The sequence below is a fragment of the Channa argus genome, chromosome 6, assembly GCF_033026475.1.
Source record: "Channa argus isolate prfri chromosome 6, Channa argus male v1.0, whole genome shotgun sequence".
Taxonomy (NCBI): Eukaryota; Metazoa; Chordata; class Actinopteri; order Anabantiformes; family Channidae; genus Channa; species Channa argus.
The window spans coordinates 27,126,345-27,138,594 of NC_090202.1; the positions used below are offsets into that span (position 1 = coordinate 27,126,345).

Sequence of the window (12,250 nt, forward strand, 5' to 3'; positions counted from 1 at the left end):
ACAATGTTAAAGTAGAGCAATGTAAAAGTGAGCAGAAGGGGAGAGTGTGAGCGATGACAATGATTAAACACGAACACAGGGATGCGAGGATGTTTTAAATGTCTTAAGTGTCTTAAAGCCAGATGTTGGCTTGCTTTGCTGTAGCATGCTGTGTAATCCTTTCTTCAATTCACAGGAGAACAGCTTAAATCACTTCAGAGTTCCTGTGTGCTTTGTAACCCAGTCATCCACACGAGATTCCAGACAGCTGAGCTCTTATTTTTCAAAGACTTTTATTTTGAAATAAACATGGACAAATATATTAGGATAAAGAGCTAAGATATCAACGTAACCCACGGAATGTAAACAATAAATGCATTTAAATTATGTGAAACAAAACAAAAAAAATCAAACAACACAATATAGAATTTGCTTTGAAAAACAAAATAAATAGGACTTTAAGTTAACAACAGTTACAAAAACGGCCTGCTGTCCGCTCGAGCTAAAAAGAAGCCACGGCAACAGGTTGAGTCGATTTCAAGCCAAAAACAATCAAAATCTTGCCTGAGTTTGTTGGAACTCACTGATTTAACCTGCCGCTCAAAGGGGTAGCGTGCAACAGAGGTCGACCGACATACACATTGTCAGCAAGGCAACTCTGATAGATACAAATCTCCTATAAACAAAGGTCACCTCTCACCTGTGCGTTTCCATCACACAGGTGGGACTTCCTCACACATACACCACAGCAGTCTGACAATGAAACACACATTATCCTTCTTTTGGTGGTCGTGTGGCTCCCAAACTGATTCTCACATCCCCCCGCTCCCACCCCCACGTCTGGTCCGTGTTGCTTGGTATTTAAGTAACAGTAGTACAAATCTGGGAAATGCTTATTACAGTCAGAGGCGTGAAGCTTTGCGGAGAGGAGAGAAGACTCACGGATCGAGCAGCGTCTGATGTGAAAGCTCAGCTCGGTGAACCTTGGTTTCTGCCAGGCCTATCAGCCAATAAGGCAACATACATGTAGAATGCCAAAATGTCTTTCTTCCTCCTTTCCTCTCCTCTCCGCGAGCCTTCTTAAAGCTACTGGAAAGTGGAAACCAAGCAGACAGACAACATGAATGCATAAGTAAAGCATAATTTCTCTGGCATTTAAAAAAAAATGCATAAACATAACCACAAAACGAATGACGAAATCCTACCGAAAGCAATAAATAAGGCTTTAAACGTGTTCCACAACAACAACAGAAATGATAACACTGTGAATTAGCGTTCATGGCTAAAGGCTAGGCTAGGTGTTAACAGTACTAGTAGGTTAGGGGAGTTCTAACATCAACTTTGGTAACTAGAGTCAGTGGGTTGCCTACACTTGTGCTTTTTTGTTGCTAAGGCAGATTAGCCGGATGATACCAGCCAGTTAAGATGACGTACATTCAAGTGGCCACAACATTTAATCAGCATACAGTTGTGTAGCCCTCTTACTAATACTTTCTCCCGGTTTAAAAACCCTAAAAATGACTGGAGACATTCTGCAGGCTGCCATCACTGAAACAGAAATAAGATCTGCAAAAAACTTCATTGCTATATTCAAAAAATCAGTAACACAGCAGTCATACATAAAACAGCACTAATATTAAATCCTTCTTAAATCAGGGCACAGGAAATTCCCACACTGAATTTCGTCATGATGAGGGGCAGCATAAGGATGAACGCTGAGCTAAGTGAAGTACCCTCCAAGGATTCTCTAAAAATGGGTATACAACAGTATACAGCAGTAACAACGGCATAAAAATAACAATAAAAGAGAACAGGAGGTCGGCTAAAACTGGACGAACACTGAGCAGCACTACAACTGCCGGGATGAGAAATGCAATATGCACAAAGTTAGGTACGTTTACTCGGCTGCATTAAGGGAGGAACTTAAAGCCTGATGTTTTAATCTCGTTAACTTGCTTAGAGTTTCCTTTACTTAGTCTCTACATTGTGCAGACAAATGCTCTTGTTTTTGGATTATACGCACCAAAAATATATGTCCATCAAGTTAAAACAATTAGCCAGTCGGTTCCTTACTAAATTCAGCCCTTCAGTAAAACCCTTCCCTACTCGTCTGAAACAGACAGGCGGCTAAAGATGGGCAGCCGTCGGCCCTCAAAGCTTGGGGACTCTGTGCCGCTGGAGGAAGAGCTGATTGAGCAGGAGGAGGTGTAGCCTTCCTCGGAGAGGGAGTCAGCCGACGCACAGCGCTGAAGGCCGGGGAGGCTGCTGAGGGCGCCTGGCAGCTGCTGGGGGAGGCTGTAGGAGAGGTTTGAGTTTTTGGGGGTGAAACCCGAGGTGGGACACTTGGCATTAATGGAATCGGTCACGGCATAGAAGCGTAGACCTGAATCACCGCTGTCGCCTGCCAGGTCGGTGATGCCAGAGAAAGGGTAAGAGGAATGCTTCAGTGCCCCTGGGTCAGGGAAGAGAGGTGACAGAAGCTCTGGGCTGCCTATGGAGGACGGAGGAGGAGACACAGAGGAAGCCCGGGTGAAGAGCACGGAGGATGGCTGCGACTGCTCAACTGCTTGGAAAGTCTGTGGAGAAGAGGAGAAGCCTGCGAAGCTAAGGCTGTGACGCAGCAGAGGAGGCCTCATCTTCGGTTTCTGCGGCGGTACGGCGGCGTTGCCAGCATTCAGCTCGTCAGCGTTGTGGATGAAGTGGCAGCGGGCGCCGTACGGACAGAAGCCTATTGTGTGGAAAGTGCGGCAAGGCTCAGTCTTGTACTTGGGGTGCCTGCTCAGCCCTCTCAGCTCGTCTAAGCCGTGGGCGAACTGGCACTTGGCGCCGTACTTGCAAGCCCCGCTTTCCTCGTAGGTACGGCAGAGTTCTGTTTTGTACCGGGTGGAGATGTGAGGGGAGGGGGCCAGGGGTCTGGAGGCAGAGGAGGAAGCAGTGGAGGACAGAGAGGTGTTGCTGATGCCAAACCCCGGTGGAGGGAGCAGCGTGGATGGGGACACTTTAGCCATTTTGTCGTCTCGGCTTTCCACGCCGCAGACATTGCCCTCGATCATGCTGACCGAGCGGTCGACTCTGAAAGGGATGTGGCTGAGCGACGAGCGGGGGAGCTGACCCTCCCTGCTCCACTGCTGGTTGGAGGCCATGTTGAGCCCCCAGTAGGCTGACTCCATCACCTCAGTGCTGCTACTGTTGAACTTGGAGTTGGGGAGGGTCACGGGGCAGAGAGAATGGCGTCGCTGGAAACCCAGGAGTCTTTGACTGTGCTCCTGCCGTTGCTGCTGTGAGCCGGTACACAAGCCATCTGTCACCTCCAGGCTGCGGAAATTCTGTCACACAAACAGAGAGAGAAGAAGAATTAGATGTGAGCTCTCTGCATTCCTGGGGCGCTGGAGCGAGACTGGCAGGGCCAAGACGAGCCGAAAGGAGATTTTGAGGCTGCAGACAAAGCAACAGAGGAGTGTAATCATGGATTCATCAATAAGCTTTTTCATTACAGTGTGCTGAGTTTTGGACAAAAGTTTATTCTGGGTTTATTATTGAATTGAAAGCAGTAAAAAAACACAAATTCAAACACTAAATATTTGTTAAAGCATCAGCAAAAACACATTTCATAAAACATTTAAGACGTTTACACTTCAATAATGAATCTAAATGTGAAACATAAACATTCTTTGACTCAAAAAACTGACAAACTGACCTCTGAACCTATAAATGTGCGGCACATTTTGAGGCACTACATACACATATGATACATTGTACAGCATCTATCTACAAATCAGTCACTTTTTAAAAATTTTAAATTCAAATGTTTTAGCAACGCATTCTCTTTTTCCACATCATATATTGTTGTTGATACTGTTCTCTTTCATACTCTTTTCTGGCCTTCAATTAAAGTTTCAGCTAATAATCACACAGCAGACGCAAAAAATATTGTAAAGGGTTTAAATAGTCATTGGTTGCTCTCACCTTGCAGAACTCCTCGTCTAGTTCCAGGAAAGGCGTTAGAAAGTCGGAGGGCATGTTCTGCTCCAACGTCCTCGCTGAGTAAAGGAGCTGAATGTCTGATCCCACAGTGGAAAAAGGCTCGGGAGGACGAAAAGCTTCAGGGTCCAAAGAGAAGGAAGGAACAGGGACCAAGTCTGGTCTGCGGGAACAGAGACAACAGGGAAAAGATTTGCCCGGTTTGGCCCCGTGAGAGATGGTGTGGCAGGTCAGGGAAAGACACGACTTGCTCCAGAAATTCCAAGATATTTGTTGGGGAGGGAAGCAGCAGGAGTCAGGTCCGTTGTAGGACAGACAGGGGTTTGAGAGAAAAAAGTAACGTGACTGCAGCAGGAAAGTTCCCCAACCATCTGCTGGAATCTGCTTAAATAGTTGGGGAAACCCACCCGTACACACCCACCCCCTGCCTGTGTTCGTCAGGGGGCAGGGAGTGTTGTGTGTGTTTGTGTGTATGTGTGTGTTGGGGGTGGGGGTCCTGCATTGTAACGGTGTGCTGGGGGGCAGGGAGGACAGAGAAAGAAGAGGGGGGCACTGAATGAAGCTAACTTTCTACCCATTCATTACCAAATCCTTAACGACGCATTCTTCTTTCTTCCAACAGGCCGTCCCCTCGCGTTCTTTAGGCTCGATTCAGCTAAAGGAGACAATGACAAGTGTTGCAGATAGCAAACACGCTGAATAAACATACGGTTAAACACAGTTTTATCTTTCAATAAAAAAAACTATAACTAAAACCTTTCTAAATAACTTGTACCATGACATTGTCTTCATCGTCCGTGTCATCGTCCATTTGAATGTTGTTTTCTAGTGTGGATTTTCCCTGAACAGGACTTTCAGTTTAGAAATACAAGTCATACAAAGTAATTTCAGTTGCTGTACGCAATGAATGTTTCTAGAATTCATTTACTTTTTCTCCAGACATAGTGATGATAGTAATGTTTCATTTGGGGTCGACCTGATGATGAAGTCTAATTCCTGCATTCCCATTTATAGTTGCCCATCTTAGCATTAAAACACATATTACACACTTATTTATTTACACCGTAACTTATGGATAAATGCGTTTAAAACCTGTCTGTGTTATGCTGTTACCCAGACGAGTCTTCAGGTATCTGTTATGTGCCTTCTAGTGTCCTCCCAGTATCCACAGTCATGTTGATTGGAAACTCCAAAATGCTCACAGGTGTAAATGGAGCGTGAACTTGTTAGAATAGAGATCTAGGCAAAGTGGTCCCCCACCCTCACTAAGCCAGAGAAGCCTTGAAGGTAAAACTTTTGTTCTTTTGGTCTCTGAAAAAACTCCAACAACAATGTGATAAGGCAAAGGAGACTGACTGTTGTTCTGAAGCCCATCGTTAGTGTTATCTTAAAAAAATCTTTTTTTTTGCTACATATGATGTATTCAAACCAAAACGTTTCATCTCTCAGGCTTCTAAATTAATTATAATTTATCTTTCTACTTCAATTTTTCAATTTTTTATTTTTGGCCCCACATTGGTGGAAGATAAGGACAAGTCCAGACATGCTGGTCAGTGGGAGTCCAGCTACCCCATCAGCAGTCACACTTTTATCCTTATTGTTGTTGTGCTGAAATGCAAATTTAGGTCAATAAACATGGATAAAAGATGAGAGCGTATCAACTGTCCACTCTGCAGTAAACCACTCAAACTTCATAGGACAAAACAAAGATTGCTGCTTGTTTGAACGGATCCACAGCGCAATTTGGCTTCACGATTGTGCTTCTAAACTGGGTTTTTACAGAGGTCGGCGCTGACAGACGTCTAATTCCAGTCTAAACATGCATTTTCTTTTATAGATACAAAGAGCTTGGTAGCATTAGGCCATAGTCCAATGTATGTAAAGTGGTTTTTGTGGCCATTCTTGCTTTTTTCCTGTCCACTTGGGGCAGGGACACGTGCAACTGACATCAAAGAAATAGCTCCAATGCTCCACCAACTGCTGCTGCGCCTCACACCTCAGCTCGGCTGACAAGTGGCGAACGCTAATGTGAAATGGTGCCTTTGCATTGGGCGAGACACAGCGCAATGCAGAGAAGGAAATAAAACTGTGCTGTACATGTAACATAGCGGAGCTGCACCAACTGGAATTATGGGTCATATCCCTCCCTCCACTGCCTTCTTTGACACATTAGCATTGCTTGTAGGCAAGTACACAGTAACGCTACTCTTTGGAGTACTGGCACTTCTTACAGGCTACTGAAGTTGGGACAAAAATGTGTCTTTTAGGGTCAAAAGGGTCAAAAGTGTCAAAATCACTTCAGGGGTTGGGTTCCGCACATTGGTTTTGCATGAGCTCTTACGCAGGAGGCCCTTCCTGCTGCAAGCCTTTCAGTTTATCCAGGCCCGGGACCAGCACCAGGGAGTCCCTTTGTGGCCGGGCGGGGCCTTCTGCATCCAAACCCGATTCTGATGGTTGATTTTAAATTAATAGAATGAAAACGTGATAGTTCTGTGTTCAAACTGTAAACACAGAGAAAGTGGTTGAGTCAAGGTTTCCTCCAATAAATGAGCCAACAAGGAGCTCATGCTAGCTGGTCCTCCTGTGAAATATGTCAGAGTAAGTTGCTGCCTGCTAAAAACGACCAACAGAAACAGCTGCTTTTGTTATTGTCATGTGTTATGTGACACGATGTTCACGACGTACTGATTTTTAAGGCAAACTGCCGTATTTATTTAGTGCCCATCCATAACCTAAGCTTCCCCTACACACGGCTATGATTCACTGGCCTGTCTGAGTGGGTAAGAACAAATTAGCTTTAGGGGTGTTGAATCTGGAGGACTTGATGTTGGTTTTGTGCCACCTTCTGCAGAAAGCCTGAAGCATTATTTCATGCCTATTCAGTCGTTTGACACAAAAATCTATAGACGACTAAGTGAATAACTAAAGCCGCTGTTTGCTGACGCTCAGCTTCTGGCCCGTACGAATGGAAAATCTTTGTAAAATACATCTAAATAAGCCACTGTAGATGTGTGTTGCTTTCACACGTAAATGTTTTGTAGATGTAATCTAAGAGAAAAGACCAGTGAAGCCAGTGATGTTTGGATTGTTTGCGGCTGTTAAGAACTGAGTGACAGTTCATTGTAAAGAGGCTGCAAAACAAACTGTAAAGTACACAACAGACATTTCTTATCACAACGCCTTTCTGATACGTTGCTGTGGTGTGTTTGTGTGTGTGTTCAGTGTTAAATAACTGTAATCCAGTGCGGTTTCCTCCCTGTGGTTGGTTGGTTTAGTAACAGACTGACTGTCGTTATGTCTCTTTTCTTTCCATGTTTTCACTTCTTGACTCTCTTTTCCTACCTGTGTGTTCTTGCATCCATCCATCCATCCATCCATCCATCCATCCATCCATCCATCCATCCATCCATCCATCCATCCATCCATCCATCCATCCATCCATCCATCCATCCATCCGTCTCTCTGACTATCTATCCATGCAATGTATCCCTTTGCGTTTTTGTCCCTCTGGTCTTTTGAGCGACACACCAACTGAATCTATTCTTACATAACCAGCATAACTGTCTGCGGCCGTGTGGTGTGTGTCTGTGTGTGTCTGTGTGTGGGAGAGTGGGCTGGAGTGTATGTGTGCGGACTATCCACTCATATCTGTAGGTGGAATGCTGTGTGGTGTATATGCAGGAATAGGAAAACACTCATTATAGTTACAGACTCAGTTTGCAATGTGAGGATGGTGACATGCACTGAATTTTGGTTTCTTTCCTCTCTCCTCCTTTTTTGCAATAACACCGTGATCACACTCAAACAAATGCACACTTTCATGTGGACAGTTTGACCTGAGCAGCTCCACATGGGCCAGTTGTCATCGGGAGCTTTGCTCGAAGGCACCACAGCAGTGTTGATGACGGAGCTGCTTTTTTACTTCAGCTCTGAGGGACTGAATTAGCGTCCTTCTGGTGGCCACAAGCTTCTTTAATCATTATTGTACCACGGCCCTACAGGACATTTCTTTGTGTGTGTTCTTTGGGTAAGTTCCCCCTAGTAAAGCTCTGAGAAATGCTTTCATTTCTGGCACATTTTCTAGAGAAAGCCTTGAATCTTTTAGTTATGAACAAGAGTAACAAACATTAAACTTAAAAATGGGTCACAAATGCACTTGTCAGCTTTGATATAAAGACATTTAAAACAGATTTCTGATGAGCTTTAATCAGATATGTGGGGACTAACACCAGTGTCATATCATGGCTGAAGGGAAACTTGACTGGCAGTTAGTGGTGGTTGGGGTGGAGACAAGGGAGGGGCAGGTTTATAGAAGCTGGTACAACACAGCAACAACGTGGTGGCTGAGTTTTATGATTTACAGTTCGCTGACAACAGAGACAAATGTCTGATACAGTGCAACTGTTCTTCAAATTTATATACAGAAGAGAAGAATTAATCACTTTGTGGTCATTTTGTTCAATGTGCTGAAGGGAAATGAAAACATAAATCCAATTTTACCAAACCTAAAACAGACTGTTGGTTTTACACAATATATAGATAATTTCTCTGGAATTATCTATATATTGTGTAAAACCAACACAGAACATAAAATCTCTGTATCTCTCTCACACACACACACACACACACACACACATCCCAGCATGGTTGTCAGCCCCCTGTCTGAGCCTGTCTTGGCCTCTTTGTTAAGGCCAGCATGACAAGAGCTCCATTGTCCAGAAGCGTCTCCATATGTTCCCATATCCCTACAGTGAAGCAGTATGGACATTACCAGCACACGGAACCTGAGCTAACTGTCCTTTTTGGCTTAATCAAGGACGAGAGTTGGCCTTGTGAGATTCACAAGGTCGTGCTACACTGCACTGCATACAGTTATTCCAGATAGAGTTACCACTGCACTGCACAGAAATGACACAACTATGAAGAATAGATGTCAGGTTATGATCCTTGTACTTCATTACCTCTAATTTGTGGTTTTCCATTGCTGATGGCTACAAACCTTAAACATTCAGCTGGTTAAGCCACAGCTGATAACATAAAGTAAAGTGAGGTTTTGCATCCATGTCCCCACCAAAAGGTGATCTTTGTTGGGTTCGTGACGAGCTTCGCAGCTTAGAAATGCATCGACACACAACGTAAGACCATTTTGCAGCTCGCAAAAGTCTCGTCACAATCCACAGACCCAACTGTGAGCAGCTCCCAGAGAAATGTTTGTTGGTTATCAGCGGGTGACTTTGTTTCCACAAATGCATGTGATGCTAGTTGCTGTTGGTCACCATATTATTCACCATATTATTCTGAGCTTCTCTTCTTTCACATAACGCTGCAGTTCCACGTGAAGCCAATGAGCCGCTTACTTTCTTCAAAAAAACTATTCATGATTTTAATATTCATCCTCATCCCTCCGCCCCCCTGCCTGCCCATTGTCATGAATGTTGCCTCTTTAAAGTCATTACCATTTCATGGTGGATATGAATGGCCGTCAAGTGGCCTGTTTGCAAAGCCGCAGTCTATAGTTGTAACGTGTTATGCTTGTTTGTCATGGTGGTGCTGTGCTGCCCCTCTTCTGCCTTCCTGAATACAGTCTCTCAAATCGCCTACACCCACATCGTTCGAACACTGAAACTGGCACACGCTCTTGGACAATTGTTGCATTTTTTCAAACGCAACAATTTTGCAAAGCTTTCTACGTTATGTCGGGTTTGAAGTGTGTGATAAAATATTTGAATGTCTCGTTGAACCTCGCATTAACAGCCAAATGCAGCACTATGAATGTGAAAGGAAGAAAGTACAACCCGTGCAGCAAACCACAAATTACCTTAAGATACTGTAGAGGATTTAGTTTCTAACAGCTGCTAACAGGCTGTGCGTAGGCTAAAGAACGGACGTCGGCTCCAAACGTGACCCACTTATCGGTTTGCTGCAGCACGACTGTGAGTGAAAAACCGACAAAAATAGGTTGTCTGGTAACATTTTATCGATATGTTTAGTATTAGTCCATTTATGCTACATGTCACACAGGAAATGTAATGTGGTTGAAATTAAGTTCCTTGGAAAAACATAATTAGTTTTGCGGTTTAGTTCTAGTGGAACTTTTTTAGGAGACAGGGTTATTTTTACTTGCACTGCTACACAGTTTTAGTATTGATAGCAATAATATTAATAAAGCTACTTGGAAACATCCGATGATGATTGACAAACAGGTGATTGCTGACTCTAAAAAGATCATATTAGTATGTGGTCAGGAAAACCCACATGACGCGCTGTTGATTTAAGGATGTGCCTTTTGTAACACTAATAGTTCCCTGTCAGTGCCAACAAAGCACACAGGACTACAGCCTCTCTTTTAAACAGCTGATTTATGAGTCGTTCTTAAGGTGCCAGGAAATATTTCCAGCCCTGATAGGAGCGAAACTGTTTTAACGGGCTGATTAAGGTGAAATGTTGTAGAGATTAATGGCGACTACAGTTGAGGAACGAACAAGCCGTTGAGCTCAGAGATGAATGGCAGCCCCGGGCTGTGGGTGACTGTTATACAGAGGTGGATAAATCACTGTGCACGGACCCGACGCCACAGAGGCTGCGCAAACAATCATGTCAGAACAAACTGCAGAAGGAGGATATTTCACTTTGACTTTGGCCTCGTTCCATCAAGTCAGCTTCCTCTCCTCTAATTGCTCTTCTAATTAAGCCTCTTCTCAGTTTTCTCACACACGTGCCCCATCTTTCGGGATTTCCCCGCTGATATATGCTGTTATCTGTTAAAGGGGCTCTTTTGGGATTTCCTTTGACTTCACTTTGTTCTGACCCAGGAAGTGAAAGCAAACTTTAATTCTCACGTTTGGTTTCTAAACCCAGGTGAGTGCTTACGTCGATTGCAGGGACTAAATTTGAAGCACTTTTTTGGTTACATGCTTTTGATTCGACTGGACCAAACAAAAGGTGAAAGAATTTGAGCCATGCATGCGGCAGCTTGCTGTTCTACAGCCATGCTCCTTTTCTCTCCCTCTGATCCTTCACTGGGCCGAGAGGCTCCTTAAGTCCTTCATTTGACTAACTGGACTCAACCCCCACCCTCCTCACACACACACACACACACGCCTCTCTCCACTCATTCACGCTGGCTTTCTCCCCCTTTAACCAATCCCTAACTTTTCCTCTTGAGTTCCCTCACGAGGGGGAAGCAGCAGCCAACCTGGCTTCCTGGAAAAATACGGTGACCAAATAAAGAAAGTGTGTTTTTGAGGGGGAGGGTGGTGGTGGGTGTTAGGAGCGTCCTATGGATTAGATTTTGACAAAAGACTGGACCCCCCGCTGCTGTAATTTTCCCGCCAGTCAGTTTCCTGTTTCCTGGAATCTGGCAACGTGTCACACAGACACACACAGGCCATTTGGTGCCAGCTGCTCACTATGATGCAACGGCAGAATGACCAGGAGGCCCCGGGGCATCTGGGTAATAAAGACTTCCTTTCATTAAATCCGCGGGAAGATAATCCATACATTATTTTATCACATCGCCTGGAAATCGCCTTAAAAACAGGCGCACAGAGAATCTGCAGAATCCTCTTTATCCTGTGACAACAATAAAAGTTCCACGTTGTCAGTGGTTTTGAAGCTCACAGCTTGTTCAACACATGGTTCATTTCAACAGCCTTGGACTTCTCACATTACCGCAGCAGAACCAAGTTAATCTACACCAGGTGCTTTGTGTTAATACACAAACATCTTTATCTGCACGGATACTAAAGCTGAAATTCTCCAAACGTTCTATGAAAACAAAAGGTTTGAGTGTGTTCTTTATCCAGGCAATAAGCTAAATAAGGAATAAGTAAAGTGTTGTACTTTACAGTGGTTGTGATTATTTTACAATAATTCTACCTGAAAACTACACTAACTGATGTGCACAGTGTAGCTGTCATTAAAGTGGCAGGATTAAAAGATGACCTGGAGATGATTAAAGCATTAAACTAAAAATGCTAATTTCTAAACCAAACTGCTGCAGCGAGTCTTGATGAGTGAGTGATAATTGTGGACATCCAGCATTTATTTCAAGATGCTAATTAACACTCAGTATAATGTCTGAGCCCCCCGACCTCCCAAGTGGCTTCCTTGGTGTTCTGGTTGCAGTTTAGCATATACAGGAAATGAAAAGGGCAAACGGGCAGCGAGTATAAATTAGAGCTGGTGTGAGCAGCAGCTGAGTGATAGTGCACAGGTACAGTGAGCCCTGCAGAGAAAACGTATCCGTCAGTCACCACCTGCACTAAACGATGATAAAAGACTGTTCTCA

The 12,250-nt window shown here is 44.2% G+C and overlaps 1 protein-coding gene across 1 annotated transcript; it reads right to left on the bottom strand.

The window, feature by feature from the left end:
• Positions 1–255: 255 nt before the first annotated feature.
• On the bottom strand, positions 256–5,793 carry sb:cb81 (mRNA decay activator protein ZFP36L1-like). Its single transcript, XM_067508540.1, has 2 exons — positions 3,946–5,793; positions 256–3,305 (listed from the first exon to the last, which is right to left on the bottom strand). The coding sequence occupies exons 1-2, from the start codon at positions 3,997–3,999 to the stop codon at positions 2,082–2,084; spliced, it is 1,278 nt and encodes a 425-aa protein (XP_067364641.1). The 5' UTR covers positions 4,000–5,793; the 3' UTR covers positions 256–2,081.
• Between the last annotated feature and the right edge of the window lie 6,457 nt (positions 5,794–12,250).

What these genes read in the sequence shown, in the direction of transcription:
- sb:cb81 (XM_067508540.1), bottom strand. Translation starts at nt 3,999, where the DNA reads ATGCCCTCCGACTTTCTAACGCCTTTCCTGGAACTAGACGAGGAGTTC. An exon ending in TAGACGAGGAGTTCTGCAAG is followed by an intron (nt 3,306 to 3,945) that starts GTGAGAGCAACC and finishes TTTGTGTGACAG; the next exon opens with AATTTCCGCAGCCTGGAGGT.